The sequence below is a fragment of the Glycine max genome, chromosome 9, assembly GCF_000004515.6.
Source record: "Glycine max cultivar Williams 82 chromosome 9, Glycine_max_v4.0, whole genome shotgun sequence".
Lineage (NCBI taxonomy): Eukaryota > Viridiplantae > Streptophyta > Magnoliopsida > Fabales > Fabaceae > Glycine > Glycine max.
In genome coordinates this window covers 10,147,744-10,168,735 of record NC_038245.2, presented here as the reverse complement: position 1 = coordinate 10,168,735, position 20,992 = coordinate 10,147,744, and the positions used below count along the sequence as shown (strand labels likewise).

The window sequence follows — 20,992 nt, the reverse complement described above, 5'->3', positions numbered from 1 at the left end:
GGGAGTACACTTTACGGAAGGTGGTTGTAGCCATTTTCTTACTTATTGGGCTTACAGCTTGGGGTATAGTGCCTCTAGGGGGGTGTGGCTAGTAAAGCCCGTATCCATTGGATTTTCTTTTCCCCCTTTATCTTCACGTGATTTTCCCTGCTGCCTACTGCTTTCCCCTTCCTCATACCCATTCCTACTTTCAAACTCTCTCCCCTTTTCAGGCCCTGTTTCCTTTTCACTGTTCCCGACACATATCTCATCCCCCTCTTGTGTTCTTTCCTTATAGAGGAGCTTGATTGGTGACTCCCTCGATTTTCCCGTTGCCCGTTCTGCTTCCTTACCTTCTTCGTTAATCTTTGCGTTGAGAACCAGACTCGCCCCTTTTGTCTGGCGGTCCATGCCTTTACCCATTGGTTCTTGTTTGTCTGATGGATCCTTGAGTAATTGCGAGCCCTGTCATGCGTCACTCCCACCCCCTGCTATGGTGGTGTTCCGTCACGGGCTCGCTTTGTTTGGCTGTGTCTCCGCTACCCACTCTCTGACATTGAACACCGACACCTATGTTTGCTCCGACACCGGCAACCCCATGAAGCTGCCGTCGGAGTCGACTTCCTCCGAGGACGGTGTGCCACTGCTTCTTCTCCTCTGCCCTGTGTCGGTGTTGTAACCACACTCCTCTAGTATGCGCACGTTATACATCTCTTCGCCTATATGAACTTCTATGGTATGCTGGATGTCGGGTTGCCATGGTGTTTTCACTAACACCCGAGCTCTATCCAAACACCGTCGTCCGTCGGCCTCGTTGTCAACTTCCACCACCTCTCTCATTACCCCCGCAATCTTCTTTATGGTCACCACATCCCAAGCTATGATCGGAATTCCCCAACACTGGACCCAGGCTAGTCTATAGCCTGGACGCAGGCTCGGTGTCCATTTTTGCATTGAATAAAACAGAGGGACGGTGCCGTGACGAGCTTCTTGAATCAGTTTTCCTGCTTTTACTTCGTCTAGCCCAAATAGTAGGAACATGTCGTCCCCCAGGTAATTGGTTGAGATGTCCACTTCGAAATCCCACCTCAGTTCATCCTCCACCTCATCAAATGTCGTTGGGTTCGTCAATCTCCCAACCCATGCGTCGGAAAGCCATTTCAGCATTTCCTCCGAGGGCTCAATGTGTATTGAGGATCGCCCCCCTTTGCAGCTGTGTGCTGCACTTTTTTTCCTCGCTACTACCTCCGTGTAGGATGTTTGGTTTGTTCTTGCTCCTCCGGGGACATAACGATGCGCTACATGCTCCTTCATAGTCTGTTGCTCATGTTGTTTATCTGTTGAAGTTACCTTTCCTCCCCCCTGTCGTCCGAAGCGTGGAAGATTGACGTATAACTTCAAGCCTGCGATGACAAGACTGTCCAGTTGTCTCTCCATCCTGTGCTCATCCTCTATTCCTTTGAAATGAACAAACCCGTACCTTCTGCCACTTTTATTTTGTTGCCTGGATATGAATACTTCTCTGACATCTCCCCATTTTTTGAATTGGTACCACAAATCCTTCTCGTTGATGCCGTCAGAAAAACGCGTGAAGTAGAAGGTTGATATCTCATTCCGATCCCTCCAGTTTGTTTGATTATAGAGTTGCTGTTGTCCTGGTTTGTGTCCTATGAAAACCCGTGGTGAATCTCGCCCTTGCCCTCTCGAATTTCTCACCTCTGTGCCTAACTCTCTCCCATCCCCTGTTTCTCTCTCCTCTTATTCTCTCTCATCAATCTATAGTGTTGTGCTACTTTTATCTACCTATAATATAGATAGATATCAGAGTTATTGGATCAAACTTGTTGACCTGGCTTGAGTATTGACTGATGTTAACCAACCATTGTATTAACATCGTTGTAGGCATGATGATAACCATTATATAGATTGTAAAAATTAGTTTAGTATAGAATTTTATTTCTTAAAATAAAATTTTAAATATTCCTGCTATTCAGGGGTGACTAAAGTTGTGTTTTTGGCCAAGGGTTTCTCTCATCAAGTTTTTAAATTAGTCCCTCCTTACATTTTAATTTTTTTTATGAATTTTGTTGGAATATATTGGTAATGTAAAGATTTTTTACATTGTCTTCTAATCATGGATTATCATGTATTTGAAAATTGAGAAAGCAAAAAAAGTTGAGATGAGAGAGAGAGAGAGGAGAGTGAGAGAGAGAAAGAAAGAAAGAGAGAGATTGAGAGAGGGAGAAAGAGTGAGGAGAGAGAGAAACTCTGGGAGATGGAGAGTTACACCGAGGGCTAACGGAGCTAAGTGTGAGAGAGAGAGCCTCGGGGAGACGTCTCGACGGAGCTATGCCGGAAACATAGGAAGAGCTAAGTTGACTCATTCAGGGACTAATTGGAGAGATCATAAGGACATCACGTCCTTATATTTCTCCCGCTTTGCCGAAGACATCACAGAGAAAGATCTGTGGTATCACTTCAAGAGATGGGGGGATGTCCGAGAGATTTTCATTCCGAAAAGAAGGAACCTGGCGGGAAGAAGATATGGTTTCGTCAGGTTTAAAGGGGTTCAAGACATCCCTTACTTGGTGAAGAAATTGGATAGCATCGTTATAGGGGGTCTGAAACTGTTCGTTAATCTCCCAAAGTATGGGAGGGAGAAATGTCGAGAGACAAGGGGTAATATCCAGGCAAAGCTACCCATGGATAGAAAGCAAGGAGGGGAATTTCGTAATCGAAACGCGCCGCCAATCTCATATGCAGACGCACTGAGACGAAACACAAGCAGAGAGGGAGATCAGAAGTCTGTTTTCATCCCCAACAACCAACATACTTCCTTATCGGTGGCCCAAATACAACTTGAACTAGAAGATACTTTGTGGTTGAAGGAAGCATGGGTAGCTCACTTAAAAAACCCAGCAGTGTATGATCGTGTGGAGGAAGAGTTACTGTGGGAGACGGGAAAGGATATACGCACAACATTCATGGGTGATGACCAAGTCCTCCTGCTGGGTCTCTCTGAACATGATGCAAACCAGCTCATCAATGGAGGCAGAACATTCCTATTCTCATCTATTGAAAGATGGCACCCAAACATGAGAGTAGATTATCGGTTAACATGGATTCAATGTTGGGGGATCCCTGTTCAGGCATGGAACCCAAAACACTTTAACCAGATTATAGCTGCTATGGGTGAGGTGGTGGACATCGACGACGCAGTCGAGGAGAAAAGAAGGGTGGATAAAGCGCGGCTTCTTATCCGGACTCAATGGCGGCCATCCATTCAACATACGGTGGAAGTGATGATCGACGGCGCCAAATTCATGGTCCACATCACTGAGGAATCTTGTCAAGGCCACGTAGGATGTTCGCGGAGGGCGGGAAACGCAGAAGGGTCATCGGAGGAGATTAACTCCGATGACTCCATGTTCGATAGCTCATCCCACATCAACTGGGATCACGGCGATACCGCTTCAGACCTATCGGAGTTGGAGTCCTGTAGCAATCCTCACGGGGGAGCTTCTCAGTACCTCGCCGGCGCCGATGACCGAGGGGGGCCAAGTCGGGTACCTCCGCAGGTGTCGGAACTGCTATCCGCGCGAGAGGATGAGGTCGCGAAGTCATCGCAGGGCACCAAAATCCAGCAGACATGGATGTTACCCGCTGGATATTCAGACGGGTGCGACCCGGTGGGTATTTACCCTCGGTCCATAGCGGAAACACGGGTAACTCCTTTGCCTGGTCATAAATTCAAATCCTTTTCCCAATTTATGGAGACAAAAGCAGAGGAGAGGCATGTGGTTAGCCCTGACGCCAGGAGTGTAGAGGCTAAGAAACATCACAAAAAGAGTAATGGTGGTAACGGGAGGTCTAGGGGGGGGGTTTTCGGGCCAAAAGAAAGATCATGCAGAAGACAGAAACGTGGCATTATTTGAAGACAGGGCTGACACATATGATAAGCCTATGGACAGTGAAATGGAGGGGCACCCAACAAACAACAGTCTATGGTCAGCACAAAAAGATGAGCATTTTTCCTATTCTACCCCCAAAGACAAAAATTCTTTGCTGGGCCTTCAAACAAAAGTTGGGCCAGACGGAAATCAGTGGCAAGTTTATTCAAGGAAGAAGAGGTCCCAAAAGCAATCAAATATGGGCCTCCCCTCATCTAATCCTAATGTTTCAACAATCTTTGAAAATAATCAACAGCACCAGAATAATAGTTCGATCCAGCCAGAGGAAACTCATCAGGATTCTTTACAGCAACAGTTCACAATGGAAGCAGCAGTGGCAACCCCAATATCAGACACCCAACACGATCATGAGGCAAATCTCATATTGGATGTGGCAAAACAGTTGGGTCTTACTGGAGAAGGAAGTAGGGAGGAAATTCTGGAGAAATTCCAACACATGGAGGAAAGAGATAGAGCGGATGCAACAAGAAGGGCTAATAATAGTAGGAATCCATGAAGATAATTTCATACAATGTTAGGGGCCTTGGGAGGGGTGTTAAGTGGGGAGCAATCAGAAGAATGATCAAGAAGGAGACTGTGGACTTTATATGCCTTCAAGAGACAAAGAAAGATTTGGTAGATTCACCTATGTGTCAGGCTTTATGGGGTAATGTAGATGTAAGGTGGGAAATGCTCCCAGCTATTAATTCTGCCGGTGGTATTCTTTGTTTATGGAGTGAGAAGTCATTAAGATTGCAAAGGAAGATTCTTGGAATTGGGTTTATTATATTGGTTGGGGAATGGATTCAAGAAGCTCAAATGATAACTCTAGTTTCTATTTACTCTCCTTGCGACATTCATAACAAAAGAATTCTTTGGGACTCTATAAAGCAGCTCAGGCAATCTATGGAGGGGGGTTTGTGGTGTTTAATGGGAGATTTTAATTCTATAAGGAGCCCTCGTGAAAGATTTTCTGATGTACAAAGCCTTCATGAAGATAGCTGTACCAGAGAATTTAATCAGTGGATTGATGATTTAGAAGTCTTAGAGGTCCCTTGTCTGGGAAGGAAGTTTACATGGTATAGGCCTAATGGTACATCTAAAAGCAGACTGGATAGATTTTTGGTTTCCCATGACTGGATGGTTAGATGGCCCAGCAGTTCTCAATGCACTCTTGCTCGGAATTTCTCAGACCATTGCCCAATTGTACTTCGCTCTAAGGAAATTGATTGGGGCCCAAAACCTTTTCGTATCTTGGATTGTTGGCTTAGAGATAAATCTTTCAAGGAGGCTGTTCACCATAGCTGGAATGCTATTCAACAGCCAGGTTGGGGTGGATTTATCCTCAAACAAAAGTTCAAGAACCTGAAGCACAGCTTGAAGGATTGGAATAAACATCTTTTTGGAGATACTTTATCAAAGATTAATAGGATTGAGGCTGATCTAAACAAGCTGGAGGAAGACACAAGCCAAAGGATTTTGTCCCCTCATGAACAGCAGCATAGAAAACAACTGCAGGAAGATCTTTGGGCTGCAGCCCAAGCCCATGAGTCCTTGCTGAGACAGAAATCCAGATCAAGGTGGATCAAGGAGGGTGATTGCAATTCTCGCTTTTTTCACATGGTGATAAATGCCAACCGCAGTAGCAGCTCTCTAAAAGGAGTTATGGTGGATGGAGTTTGGACAACTGAACCTCCTGTTGTGAAGGAGGAGGTGAGATCTTTCTTTTTGCATAGGTTTATGGAACCAGACCTCCACAGACCCACTTTAGATGGCACCCCCTTTCAAAGCATTTCTCATCAACAAAATATAGAGCTGGTGAAGCCGTTTTTGGAGAAGGAAGTGAGGGAAGCAATCTGGGATTGTGGGAGTGACAAGAGCCCCGGGCCTGATGGGATCAACTTTAATTTCATCAAGAGCTTTTGGCAGTTACTCAAACCTGATATTCTTCGTTTTTTAGATGAATTTCATGCTAACGGAATTTTTCCTAGGGGAGGCAATGCTTCCTTCCTAGCTCTAATTCCAAAGAAGGTTGATCCACAAGTTTTGAACGATTACAGACCTATATCCCTCATAGGCTGTATGTATAAGATTGTGGCGAAGATCCTAGCTAAGAGAATGAAGACAGTGCTGCCTACCATCATTAATGAAGCTCAATCAGCGTTTATTGAAGGGAGACACCTTCTTCAGAGTGTCCTCATAGCTAATGAAGTCATTGATGAAGCTAAAAGGAGCCATAAACCCTGCCTCATATTCAAAGTTGATTATGAAAAGGCTTATGACTCGGTATCATGGAAATTTTTGCTGTATATGCTGAAAAGAACAGGGTTTAGTCCTAAATGGATCAGCTGGATGGAAGGGTGTCTGAAATCAGCCTCAATTTCAGTCTTAGTCAACGGTAGCCCCACAAAGGAGTTCAAGCCTCAAAGGGGTCTTAGACAAGGGGACCCTCTAGCTCCTTTTTTATTCAATATAGTTGCTGAGGCATTGAATGGTCTGATGAGGACAGCGCTGGCAGCAAACCTATACAAAGGCTTCAATATTGCTAGTTCTGAAATCAGTATTAGCTTATTACAATACGCGGATGACACGATCTTTTTTGGTGAAGCTTCTATGGAAAATGTGAAAGTTCTCAAAGCTATACTTAGAACTTTTGAAGTGGTTTCTGGTTTAAAAATAAATTTTGCCAAAAGCTCTTTTGGTGCTTTTGGTAGGGATGACCAGTGGAGGCAAATGGCAGCTACCTACCTTAATTGTAGTCAGTTAGCTCTTCCTTTTGTTTATCTTGGTATACCCATTGGGGCTAACCCGAGGCAAGCTCATGTGTGGGAACCTATTATACAAAAATTTGAGAGGAGACTAGCTACTTGGAAGAAGAGATATATCTCATATGGGGGGAGAGTGATTCTTATCCAATCAGTCCTTACTTCTCTTCCTATTTATTATTTTTCTTTTTTCAGGGTTCCCCGTATGGTGGCTGACAAATTAATCAGAATTCAGAGAAGCTTTCTTTGGGGAGGAGGTCATGACAACAACAAAATTGCCTGGATATCTTGGAAAACAGTTTGCTTACCCAAAGACAGAGGAGGTTTAGGCATTAAAGACATCCATACCTTTAATGTGGCCCTCCTTGGAAAATGGATGTGGAACCTTATGTACCAACAAGGGGCTCTATGGGTTGCACTTTTGGAAGCTAAATATGGGGGCTGGAGAGGTCTAGTTGGAGAAGGAAACTCAAGCTGTCAGTCAATTTGGTGGAGGGATTTAATAAAAGTTATGCATTTGCCCTGCAATGGAAAGACTCTTTATCAGCAAATTAAGTGGAAGGTAGAAGCTGGAGATAAGGTCAGATTTTGGGAGGATAGGTGGATTAGTCACGACCAATCTTTAGCTGAAAAGTACCCGCGGCTCTATGTGAATTCCAACCATCAATACCAGCTGGTTGGTTCCATGGGGCAGCATAGCAGCCTTGGGTGGAACTGGAACTTTACTTGGAGACGCCAGCTGTTTGACAGAGAAATAGAATCAGCCATATCCTTCCTCGCTGAAGTTGAAGGTATATCCATTAATCCTCAAGGTTCCGACACTTGGGTATGGACAGCAGAAGCATCGGGTATCTTCTCTACTCGAAGTGCTTACTCTTCGATTTGGGAGGAGGTAGCTGTTGACAACCTTCACGACTGCTTTAAGGACCTTTGGAAGATCAAGATCCCGAGCAAATTTTTAATGTTTGCTTGGAGGTTACTGTGGGACAGATTACCTACAAAAGTTAATTTAAGGGCCAGGCAAGTGCAGATCTTGGATCTGACTTGTCCTTTCTGCAGAAGGGGGGAGGAGACTGCTTCCCACATTTTTATTCACTGCAGTAAGACTCAGCCTATATGGTGGGAAACAATGAATTGGATAAATATGCAGGGACCCCTTCCATGGAGTATAACAGATCATTTCATGCAGTTCTCTTCCTTGAAAGAGGCTGGTATAAGATCTAGGAGGTGGCAGTGGTGGTGGATGGCGGTTACTTGGTCTATTTGGCAGCTTAGAAACAACATTGTATTTTCCAATGCAACTTTTGATGGCAACAAACTGGTTGAAGATGCATCTTTCTTAGTATGGACTTGGCTTCACAATTTGGAGAAGGACTTCTCTTTACATTTTAATCAATGGTCGAGTAACCTTCGACAGAATTTTTTGCAGTAGTAGGGTTACACTCTTGGTTTTAATTTATATGTATTCCCTCCATATTTTGGTTCCTTATCAGACTGTGTTGTCTGCTTTCAGGAACCAATTATATGGACTTTTATTTTGTAATAGTACCTCTGGTACTTTTTATTCAATATATATATATATTTATCTTTGCAGACCAAAAAAAAAAAATGTATTTGAAAATTGTTGACTTGTAATAATTGTTTTAAAAGTCATATTTAGGGTGATTTCTAATTGGCTTACAATGAAAAATCATTACGCTAATCATGTATCAAAATTAAACTCATTTTATTTTGGATTCTTATTCCAAAATGTTTCTAATTGGATTTGCACCTTGGCCATTATGTATCCATTAATTTAGTCATGTGATGCAGGTGATGTTTTTCTTAGAGGTCAAAACTCAATCATATGATAGACTGGTCATGGTGGGGGTACAATTAGAAACATTTGGTATTTGTGCAATCTAATTGGAAACTTTCACAATATAGGTACTAGTTTAAAATTGGATAAACACGGTAGTTAACCCACATGTTTCAATTTCTAGTAACTTTTAGAGACTTAAATTTATGTTTTTACATATGTGGGTGCATACATAAATTTAGACTGGTTGATGCTACTTTCTATGATTTTTTCTGTACTGTAGCATTTGCGAGTGGAGGAGAATCCTATACTTAAGATGCCTCATTTGGAAGCTTCCTCAATATTGCTAGTTGGACCTACTTTGAAAAAATTCAATGATAGAGGTATGAGTAGTAAGGTTTTTAGCCTTTGGTATCTATATTGTTTGGTTGAATCGATAGACATAATTTTTACTATAGGTTAAGGAGTACCTGCCATATATGTTTTCTTCAAGTAATTTCTACTGGCATCATTGAGCTCGTATATCATGTATTAAAATAGTTTATTTATTGAATATGAAAAGTTTTGCAGATCTCTCTCGTGAGGAAGTGGCACTAGCAAATCGTTATCCTGCACATACAGCTTTGTGCATTAGAGATGGTTGGGAGTTTAGTCGCCCTGAGCAAGCTGCAGAGTCAACTTTCTGCTTTTTAGTTGAGAAGTGGAAGGACCATATTCCTCCGGGGTTTTTTCTCAAAGAAGCATCCATAGATAAACCTGTGGAAGAAGATATGTGTCGTTGTCATTTCACAATTATTCATGATGGTGCAGCTAGTACAGACCCACCATTATTTTTAAAATATCAATGGTTTTGTGGTGATATATCACTTTCAAATTTTATCCCTATTCCAGATGCTACTGATGAGGTAATGACTTTATTACATCATTGTCACTGCTTCATATTTTGTTTCTTTGTATATTTGTTCATGTTATTTGTGTTCATGACATTTGTATGATTTTTAGGTTTACTGGCCAAAGCATAATGACATTGGAAAAGTTCTGAAAGTGGAATGCTCTCTTACTTTAGGAGAAATGGTGTATCCTCCTATATTTGCCATCTCTTCTCGTATTTCACGAGGTAGGCTTGTGTTGTGTGTGTATATAATGTATAATGTATTATTTAGATGAACAGCTAAATTTTTTAGATCCTGATTAACCTGATAGGAATAAAGTGACCCACATACTTATTAGCATTAAGCTGTGGAAGTACACATGATATTTACTTAAAATGATGTACTGTGGATTCTTTTTTGTTTGTTTGTTTGCTGGTATTCTTCATATTGCTGTTTGCTTTTATTGTTGTTTGAAACTAAAACATTCATATTCTCTTTATGTTATTGTTTGTATGCATTTTCCAAATATGCTTTCTAACATCCCTGTTGAATTTAAAATCTAAATGCACGAGAGAGCTGAAGCTTTGTTGTGCACAGTACTTTGTAGGCATTGAGATGTGTGAAATAGTATTAAATAACTTGTTTCCTTTTATCAAAATTCTAAACTTTATGGATTTCCATTCTTATAACAGGTGTATGTATGTATGCATTTAGACTTTGATGCTCTTTTCAATGATATTCTGTCTGACTAAACAGATCCAGTTCCATATGTGTCGTCCTTGAGTGAAGGACTGCATTATATGAGGGAAACAATGCTAAGGTTATTGGAGTAGATGATAGGAGTAAAAACCAACACCTTGAACTCTTGAACTAGAGTCTGAATCTGTTATTCCATCTTAAGACCAACTGGCAATAAGTATATAAACCGCATCCTATTGAGACAGGTGGTGTGGGACTTTGCAATACCCCCATCAATGGATTCTTGCTAGACCAGGTGATATACAACAGAGACTACAGAGCAATAGTAATAGGCTAGACTTTGATACCATATATTCTATCTAAAAACCAATTGGCATTAATGAAGTTGTTCAATAGGTATATAAACAGCACCCGAGTAATTGAGGCGAGAATGCGAGACTTTCCAAAAGAATCCATTACAACTCTGCTAATAGTGTCTTCTAAACTTCTGTATTTGGTTACACTGCTGGATATGGCAAACAGGGGCTGCTTCTTGGACCACCACAATATGAGATTAGAAGATACACACAAGACCCAGATGTCGACCTCTTGCCATTTGGATCTGAGCCTCTGAGGAGAAATCTTAATCACAATAGGCTTCTAAGGAAAATGGCTGAGGCGAATTGGCAGACTGAAGAAACAATCCATGATTGATAGTGATCTTGAAGCACTAGAGTATGCTTTACCACATTCACATGCTCCTCAAGAGGTTGGGAAAGGAATAGACAGGCCTTATTCATGCAATTGCTTATTTCTGAAATGGTTAAAGTGGCATACCACGATGCTCCTAAAATTTATCTAGAGGCGTGAATCTTGAACATGGCCATCCCCAAACTTAGACAATTTTCATCCCCCAATCATAGGATGAGATATGCCTTTGGTGTCAGCCATCTGGGCTTCAGCTTAGAGATCCTAGATGTACTTTTTTGGGATAGCAGCAAAGAACCATTTGAAAGGAGCTGAACTTTAACACTTAAAAGTCTGAATTTTCTAACTGTTTCAACATTGGCATAATGTGGTTTAGTAACAAGTTGCTGAAGCAACCATGTAGAACTGCTGTTGACTATGCTGTCATGTGTGTCATCTACATCTACATAAAAACAAGGACACATGCTGTTTTTGGGAAGTGGTAAAAACAAATTAAAAGAGGTTACATTTGCTATATTTAAACACAAAGCTAAGCAATGTGTAGCTCTATGGATAAAAGATGGCAAGTCCTATGGGTAGCTCTATCCATGACTATTTGGAAGCATAGAAATTCCTTGGTGTTCAACAACCAGAATTTCTGCTCCGAAAAAGTCATGGATGAAGCTTTATTTCACACTTGGTCTTGGACTCTTGGTTAAATGGTATGGAGAAAAACTTCCATATTCATTTTAACCAATGGTCTACTAGACTGAAGGAAGAAATGTCTTAGGGGTGTTTGATGTTTCGGTCTTCAGCTTGTGTGATATATTTTGTAGTTGGGTTTGGCAGAATCTGCCTTTGTAATTACCTATCATTTTCTGTACACCTAGTACTGAAGTAATATTAATACTATCAGATTTTTGCAGTGCAAAAAAAAAAAAAAAAGCTAAGCAATGTGCTAGCAAAGGACTCAAGTCAAGCTTGAGGAGTCTGCTTCAACCCATAGAAATCCTTGAGTAACTTGTGTTGGGAAGTCCAATATTGCCTGCCATAATTCATGTGGTGCAACTTATAAAATTGTTGGACAACTTCACTTAATGTTATTTGATTTTAAGATGAAATCTAACATGGTATAAAGCCTTACAACCCATCTTTGTGTATTGCCTATTTTTCTACATTGGTGGAGTGGGGATGTTGAAAAGTCGCACATCGTTTGCCTTAATTCTGAGGGTGCAACTTATATACTTATTGGGAAACTTTACTTAAGACTAATCGATGTTATGAATCTTATGATGAAACCTAACAACTTGCAACGAAGAGACTTGTCGGTTGCTACTTGTTTCAAAGCTTGGGTATTGTTGCATACAAACCTCCTCTTTTAGAAAAAGGTAGTGATTAACATACTGTTGAGAATTCTCCATCCATTGTCCAACCATCACATTGGTTCAACCACTTGTGTAACTATGGTTAACTTTGTTGTCCAACCATCACATTGGTTCAAAATAGATCAATTATCAATGTCTTGATCAATACAACTTTGTGAATCTCCCCACATGTCTTGTAAAGAGAGATGAGAGAGAAACACTTTAGAGAGAGAGAGAAACACTTCAGAGAGAGTGAGGGAGAGAGAGAGACACTCTTTAGAGGAAGAGTGTCTGAGAGAGGCTTTCTGAGAGAACGAGAGTTTGCGAGAGATCGATCATGCGACAACAGAAGAGTATGCAGACATAGCAGGGAGAGGGGGAGAGATAGAGATAGGAGAAACGAGGAATTTTTCCCACGTTGTTGGAGCAACTCCAGAAAGACGCGATATGAAGAAACAAATGGAAGCTCGAAGGGGGGGAACCAGGAACACAAAAGACACGACGAGGAATGCTGGAACAAGAACGTTTGTGATGACAACCTTGGTAGAAAGGACGAATGGACAAAGGTGATTAGTAGGAGGGAAGCAAAGGTAGTAAAGAAGAATTCTTCACAGAACAGAACATTCCATAACCTCTCGTCAAATCACCCCAACTGGAGAGACAAGGAGGATATTACATCCTTTTACTTCACTAACTTCACAGACGACGTTAATGAAGTGCGATTTTGGGGGAAGTTTAAGACTTGGGGTGATGTGTGTGAAGTTTTCATCGCCAAACGTCATAACAAGGAGGGCAGAAGGTTTGGCTTCGTGAGGTTCAAGGGTGTTTCGGATGTAAAGCTTCTGGAGACGCACCTGGATAATATCTTCATCGACGACCATAAGCTATTCGTCAATCTTCCCAGGTTCACAAGGTTAGCGTCGAATGTTCATATGCACACAAGAGTAGATAAAGGGGAAAAGCAAAGCAAAGAAGCTGTCAAGGATCTTCAGGCTACTAACAGACCTCGGGTGAGATCATACGTGGAGGTGGTGGCTCAGAAAGGAGGTTCAGGAGGAACGATGACAGGTGCAGATGGTTGGGGTATAAGTCCGAGTGGGGTTGACAGCATCTTATCTCTTCCTCTGCTTCCCCTTTATAATATATTCCCGAAACCACTAGGCTGCTTGGGGTATAAGTCCGAGTGGGGTTGACAGCATCTTATCTCTTCCTCTGCTTCCCCTTTATAATATATTCCCGAATACACTTTATCTCCTTCATTCAAAATGTTTCCTTGTTGCTGACTATTATCCTTTCGAGCAGCAGTCTGAGCCGCGTCACAGGTTGCCGTTTTAGAGAAAGCCTTCTCATTGTCCGTTTCTGCCCTGCTTAAATCAAGGTCAACCTTTGCCTTATCGGGATCATGAGTCTCCCCTTCAGTACCTTTTGCCTCATCACTGTGGGTATCGCAATTTTGGGTTTTACCCATTGGACCATCACAACAGTACCCATCATTCTCTTCCCCTGACCACTGGTTATTGCAGAAGCCCAGTTTGTTGGATAATTCTGGCGAGAAGGAGAAGTTTGTATCCTTATCGTCGTCGGCGTCACCGAAGTCTCCGCCGTCATTCGAGGGTATCTCCTCCGACCAGTCGTCGGACGGAACCAAACATTTATGCTTCGTCCCGCCGTGTGACCCTGTCTCCTCCACAAACCACACCCGATACTCAACCTCGTCCACCCAAACAGCAACCTCTCTCCTTATCGACAGCGGGAGAGGTGTCCTTACCAATATCCGAGCACGATCAAGCCTCCGGCGATCGTCGGTGTCTTCGTCCAGCTCAATGAATTCAAAGCTAGATGACGTGAGATTTTCAACACACTCCTCTTATGCCCATGGCTACCTGCCAAAACTATGGTGGGCTAGGGGTGACCACAATTAAGGTGACTTTTCAACATTTTCCCTCATGCTTGGAGCATGGCAAATTGAGGTGACTCACCAATGGATTTAGGATAGACTCTGATATCATCTTAGAATGCAGGCCTAACTCAATCTTATAGAGTTGATGATGTACACTTGAAAAGCTGCAACTTGATGGGGGATACGTGCCTTCAGCTACGTACTGGAGTTCCAGGCTGAAGGGGACCCTCCATTACTCGTACCAACTTCGTTTTTACAAAGAGGGCAGGTTGCATTTATCTTTAACCATTTGTCAACACACATTACGTGGAAAAAGTGAGAGCAAGCCAAAATTCCACCTTCATCTATAGCTGCATTGACATCCTGGTCATCACCATTTTCATTGTTCTTCAATTTGAACTTGAATATCGGTAACACATTAATTGATTCTACTGTTGCTCCTCTATTCTGAGAAAAATCCTCTCGAATGCCCAAAACAGAAATTATACAAGGTAGGCAGCAACAAATAGTATTGCATTGGTGAAATGATGAGAGAGAAAGTTAGAGAGAGAGACAGTGAGAGAGATAGAGAGAGAGAAAGTGAGAGGGAAAGACAGCGAGAGAGAGCGAGAGCCGATGGAAAGGAGAATGGGAGAGATAGAGTGAGAGAGTCGATCGGAGACATGGAGGGAGAGAGGACGCACTATGGTTAGAGATACCCGGAGAACAAAGTATGGCAGAGAACAATCCGATAGAAGACATGTGTCTAGAAGAGGGAGATACACCTTGGAAGCATATACAACCTATGACGAAGATGGAGAGCAAGGTGACAATCGCTTTAACCAACAGCAGGGCGCATGGACACAAGTGAGGAGCAGGAGAAGGGATAAGAAGAAGGCCCTGTCAGAGACTGGAAGGGGTGGTGACGGACAATATGCTGCTAACCGGAATATCAATCGTGGAAGGGGACCTTTCCGTTCTTGGAGGGACAGACCAGACACAACCTCCTTTTACTTTTCCCATTTCCCTGACTCTGTCCAAGAAAAGGAACTCTGGAAGATTTTCCAGGAGTGGGGAAAAGTATGGGAGGTTTTCATACCTTTGAAAAGGAACAAACAAGGCCATAGATATGGCTTTGTACGCTTCAAAGGGGTGGAGAACGAGGATAGATTGGAACGAAGTCTAGACAATAACATATACATAAACGATATGAAATTGTTTGTCAATAAACCAAAATTTCAACGAGGAGGATATAAGGTAGACAACAAGCAAAAAGGGAGCAATAGCAGAACAGGAGGAAAATTCTTGCAGGGTGAACAACGTGATCAACTGAAACAGCAACACACATGGCCGTCTAAGACAAAGACATATGCGGATGTGGTGAAGCAAGATAATTTGCAGGAAGGGAAGGGGACACGGGGGCTTATGACGGGGAAAGTAGTAACAGAAGCCAAACTAGAGTCAGTAGTTATCCAAACAGACAAGTCAAAGACAAAGTGGTTTGATAAGGTTTGGGTGGGTCATCTAAAAAATGAAGGTATGTTCGAGAGGGTTGATGAGGAGCTACAGGAGATGCAGGGACTGGATGGAATAGAGTTGAAGTCGGCATATTGGGGAGAAGACATGGTTATTCTTCATGGCATAGATGAAGAAATAGCTAACACCATAAATCAAAAGGAACTCCTTACAGGCGAGACCCCTTTCTCCTCCATTCAGAGGTGGACGCCGGCGATGACGCCGTCATATCGCCTTACATGGCTTCTCATTTGGGGAGTTCCGCTGCAAGCGTGGGATGCAATACACTTAGCAGACATCGTGGCGACATGTGGTGAACTGGTGGAGTTAGACCCGGCAACGGAGGACAAGCTAAGGATGGACATTGCCCGAGTTCTGGTCCGCACGAAGGAGAAACCTCTCTTTGATAAAAAGCTGTATGCCGTAGTGGATGGATGCTGATATTCGTTAGAGGTGAGGGAGGATATGGCTTCTGGGTGGGGAAGAAACAGTTGTTTGAAGCCAGACGAAGGATCGTTCTTGTCTCCTTTCTCCTTGGACATGGACGAAGAAGACGACGAGCCAAACACCCTTACCCACAGACGGAGATCGCCCGACGGCCTCTCGATCAAGAACGTCGGCGTTTTTCCTAGCCAAACGCCGTCGCTCGTTAATAGGGACCACCGTCGGGGCCGCCGGGAGTTAGTGCTCCGTTCGCGGAGAAGGAACGCAGCTCCTGTCGACACTAATGACGTGTCGCCATCTCGTTGGCGCTCGCCTACCCACGCCTCTCAGAGTCTGAACCACGCCACGTTGGACCTGCAAAATTGCAACGTTCCTTCCCCTATGACCATGCATGATTATGGAAGGTATCAGCATAGGTCTTCCTGCCCGACCCAACCTCAGAAGCCTTTTGAGGAAAGTGCAGCGGCAGGGATTTTTTTGAAGACCCCTCGGACAATAGATGCTGGGGATAGAATGAAAGACCAACGGGCCTTGGAAGAAGACCTTTTAGTCAACAGATATGACGAATTTCCAATGGTCAATAAGGATTCAAATTCGTCGGGTTTGGCGGATAGGGACTGTGCTTCGTTTTCCCAAGGTGAGAAGGAGTCTGTAGCTACTTGGAAGATGGGCCAGGAGAACAAAAGCCCAGTTAGAAAAGAGGGCATCTCCAACTCTGTTTTTAAAGTATATAGCAGAAGAAGGACATGTCAAATAGCAAAGTCTATGGCCCGATTAAATCTTGGCCCAGTTTTAAATGAAATTGGAAGTGAAAAGGAAGCAAGGGTGATGGTAACAGGCAGTAATTGTGATCTTCATAAAGTAGAGGATGGTTATGGTGGCACTCAATCAGGCCCATTGACCCCTAAGCAGGATCCTCCCCCCCATAGTCCTAATCCCCCTAGTAGTTTTAATAATGATTTCTCTGGTGTGGAGGAAGATCAGCATTGGGAGATAGCCCGACAACTGGGTTTAGCTTCTGATGAATATTTCAAAAACAGGGGTAAGGAGAGCTTGGATGAGGATAATATAAGTCACTTAACCGCAGTAACAGCAGAGATGGGAAGCAAGACAATTGATCCATGAATATTCTGTCTCTCAACACTAGAGGATTGGGTAGTGGAGTCAAGAGGTCAGCCATTCGAAAATTAACCCTGGCCAACAAAATTGATGTTTTATGTATTCAAGAAACCAAGAAAGATTCCATTGATAAGAAGCTGTGTCAATACTTGTGGGGAGATAGCAATGTTTCTTGGGAATGCCTTCCTTCTATTAATTCAGCTGGCGGTTTGTTATGTATTTGGAATAATGATTCCTTTGTGGTGAATAGGAAGATTGTGGGAAGTGGTTTTATTATGCTGGAAGGCCTGTGGGTAAAGGAAAATAAGAAAGTCATCATTACTAATGTTTATGCGCCTTGTGATTTACAAGGGAAGAGAAACCAATGGGAAGAGATCTTGCATCTGAAATCCTCTTATCAAAATGAATTGTGGTGCATCCTAGGAGACTTCAATTCGATAAGAAATCAAAGTGAGAGATTGAGTTCATCTCAGAATTCGGTTAATTCATCCAGTATTGCTGAATTCAATTCTTGGATTTCTCTTATGGCAGTAGAAGAGGTTAGATCTATTGGCAGAAAATATACTTGGTTCAGACCTAATGGAAGTGTAATGAGCAAATTGGACAGGTTCTTCATATCTGATAGTTGGTTGATTCAATGGCCTGACACAACACAGTTTGTTCTAGACAGAGATTTTTCAGATCATTGCCCTATCCTTCTAAGATCCTATTTTGTTGATTGGGGACCTAAGCCTTTCAAGGTCCTGGATTGGTGGCTGCAGGACAAGGGTTTTCAGGACATGGTGGCCCTTAAGTGGAGCAATTATCACCCTAATGGATGGGGAGGTTTTGCCCTCAAGCAAAAATTGAAGTTCATTAAAGGGTGCATTCGACAGTGGAGCTCATCCAATGGAGTTATTAATGTTAAGAAAATTCAGGATTTAAAGAAGGAGCTGAACGCTTTGGAGGCTGGTATTTCTGACAGAATAATGAATCAATCTGAAGTGGATCTCAAGAAGTCTCTTCAGGAGCAACTGTGGCATGCTTCTAATGCCTATGAATCTATGTTGAGGCAAAAGGCTAGAGTGAAATGGTTAAAGGAAGGGGACAGAAATTCAGCCTATTTCCACAATATGCTTAATCATAGAAGAAGACACAATGCTATTCAAGGTTTGATCATTGATGGGGAGTGGGTTCAGGACCCTAGTAGGGTTAAAAATGAGGCCCTCAATCACTTTAAAGATAGATTTTCTGAGCAGAATTTTAATAGACCAACCCTGGATGGTGTTCTCCTACCTTCCCTTGGTCAAAGTGAGAATGAAGCCCTTGTGGCTAAATTTACTGATGCAGAAATAACCTCAGCTGTGTGGGAGTGTCATGGTGATAAAAGTCCTGGCCCGGATGGGCTTAATTTCAACTTTATCAAGAAGTTTTGGAAGATTTTGAAGCCTGACTTTATGCGTTTCTTGGATGAATTTTATTATAATGCTTCTTTCCCAAAAGGAAGCAATGCCTCCTTCATAGCTCTTATTCCCAAGATCAAGGATCCTCCAGCTCTTAATGATTACAGGCCAATCTCTCTTATAGGGTGCGTCTACAAAGTTGTATCCAAGCTCTTGGCTAATAGGTTAGCCCTTATTTTACCTCAGCTCATTGATGAAAGGCAATCAGCCTTTATGAAAGGAAGACATATTTTGCATGGAGTGTTGATAGCTAATGAGGTCATAGCTGAAGCTAAATCAAAAAATAAACCTTGCATGTTTTTCAAGGTTGATTTTGAAAAAGCTTATGACTCGGTCTCTTGGGGATTTCTTGATTATATGATGTTAAGGATGGGTTTTTGTGAAAGGTGGAGAAAGTGGATTCATGGCTGTCTTTCTACTGCTTCAATATCCATCTTAATCAATGGAAGTCCCACTTCGGAGTTTGTTCCCGAGAGAGGTTTAAGGCAGGGTGACCCCCTTGCTCCCCTCCTTTTTAATTTGGTGGCAGAAGGACTTACAAGATTAATGAGGACAGCTATATCCAAGAACTTGTACAGCAGTTATCAAGTGGGAAGTTTGAAGGAAGATATAAATATCCTGCAATATGCAGATGACACTCTATTTTTTGGCAATGCTCTTTCGGCCAATGTCAGAGTTCTAAAGTCAATCCTATCATGTTTTGAGCTGGCTTCTGGTCTCAAGATCAATTATTCTAAAAGTCAGTTTGGATGCTTGGGCAAATCAGAATCTTGGTGTAGAGATGCAGCCCTTTTTCTCAATTGCAGACAGATGGATATTCCTTTCATGTATCTAGGAATTCCAGTGGGGTCTAATCCAAAAAGTGGGACTGTGTGGCAGTCTATCATCAACAAATTTCAGACCAAGTTGGCATCTTGGAAGCATAGATGCCTCTCCATGGGGGGCAGAATCACCATTATCAACTCTGTTTTGACAGCAATGCCTATTTATTTGTTGTCTTTCTACAGAATTCCCAAAAAAATTACTCAGAAAATAGTTGCTATTCAAAGAAATTTTCTTTGGGGTGGTGATAATGGCACATCTAAGATCCCTTGGGTAAAATGGGATACGGTTTGTTTACCTAAAGCTAGAGGTGGATTGGGCATTAAAGATCTGAACAAGTTTAATGAAGCTTTGCTAGGTAAATGGGGGTGGCAGCTGGCAAATAATCCTCACCAGCTTTGGGCAAGAACTTTAGTGTCTATCTATGGGGGATGGCATGCCTTATTACATGGTAGAGGCAATGCTGATAATTCTCCCTGGTGGAAGGATTTAAAATCTTTATTCCAGCAACATCACCAGAATAGTTTGATCAATAACCTGAGGTGGAAGGTGGGTAATGGGGCCAGAATCCAGTTTTGGAAAGACATATGGAGGGGAGACGATATAACCCTTAAAGACAAATACCCTGTTTTATATCAGGTGAGCCAGCAGCAGGACCTTACTATCAATTCAATGGGTCAGCATGTTGAAAATGGGTGGGATTGGAAGTTTCAATGGAGGAGAAATTTTTTCGACCACGAAATTGACATGGTGGCAGCTTTCATGGATGAGATCGATGGGGTGCAACTTCACCTTTCTAGAATGGATCATCTCACTTGGAGGGCCGACTCTAGTGGATCCTATTCTACAAAGTCAGCATATAACTCTCATGGAAGATGGCAGCTCAGAATATGAAGATAATGCTTCCAGGCTTATGTGGAAATTGAAAATTCCTCCAAGAGCAGCTGCATTCTCTTGGAAAATTTTTAAAGATAGATTGCCTACTAAGGCTAACCTTAGAAGGAGGCAGGTGTGCCTACCATCGTATTCTTGTCCTTTATGTGATGGAGAGGAGGAATCTGCTGGCCATATCATGTTTGCTTGCTCAAGAACTAGGAGTCTTTGGTGGGAGGCTTTGAGATGGGCTGACAGAGTGGGTCCTTTCCCCACTGATCCCAAAGACCACTTTATTCAATTTTCAAGCTGGAGTAGCAATAGATGTATAGATAATAGATGGGCAGTGCTTTGGATAGCTCTATCCATGACTATTTGGAAGCATAGAAATTCAATGGTTTTTAATAACCAGATTTTCGACTCCGGAAAAGTCATGGATGAAGCTTTATTCCACACTTGGGCATGGTTAAAATATATGGACAAAGACTTCCATATTCATTTTAATCAATGGTCCACTAGTTTGAGGGAGGAGTTGTCTTAGGGGATGATTTCCTTTTGGCCTATCTATTGTTATTCTGTTATTTCAGTTGGGTTAGGCAATTTTGCCTTGTACTTTTTCTCCTATCTGCAGTACATCTAGTACTGCATTATTCATAATATATAATACTAATTTTTGCTGTGCAAAAAAAAAAAGGTGAGTGTTGTTCCCTACTTATAACTCGACCATATCACTAGTCGATGTGAGAACTCCAACACTCCCCTTATGCCTAGGCCCTACCTGCAACAACTAAGGTGGGGTAAGGGG

The 20,992-nt window shown here is 42.4% G+C and overlaps 1 protein-coding gene across 4 annotated transcripts in view; it reads left to right on the top strand.

The window, feature by feature from the left end:
• The window catches only part of LOC100783981 (187-kDa microtubule-associated protein AIR9), a 93,361-nt gene that overhangs the window by 17,265 nt on the left and 55,104 nt on the right, over positions 1 to 20,992 (top strand). For all 4 annotated transcript variants that reach the window (XR_005886306.1, XR_001382624.3, XM_014762016.3 and 1 more), the window contains exons 9-11: positions 8,776 to 8,875; positions 9,063 to 9,397; positions 9,495 to 9,609. Coding sequence is in view for 2 of the 4 variants with exons in the window: in XM_014762016.3 (XP_014617502.1) it covers positions 8,776 to 8,875; positions 9,063 to 9,397; positions 9,495 to 9,609 (550 nt within the window). In the remaining 2 variants the exon portion in view is untranslated. The remainder of the gene's footprint in view (positions 1 to 8,775; positions 8,876 to 9,062; positions 9,398 to 9,494; positions 9,610 to 20,992) is intronic.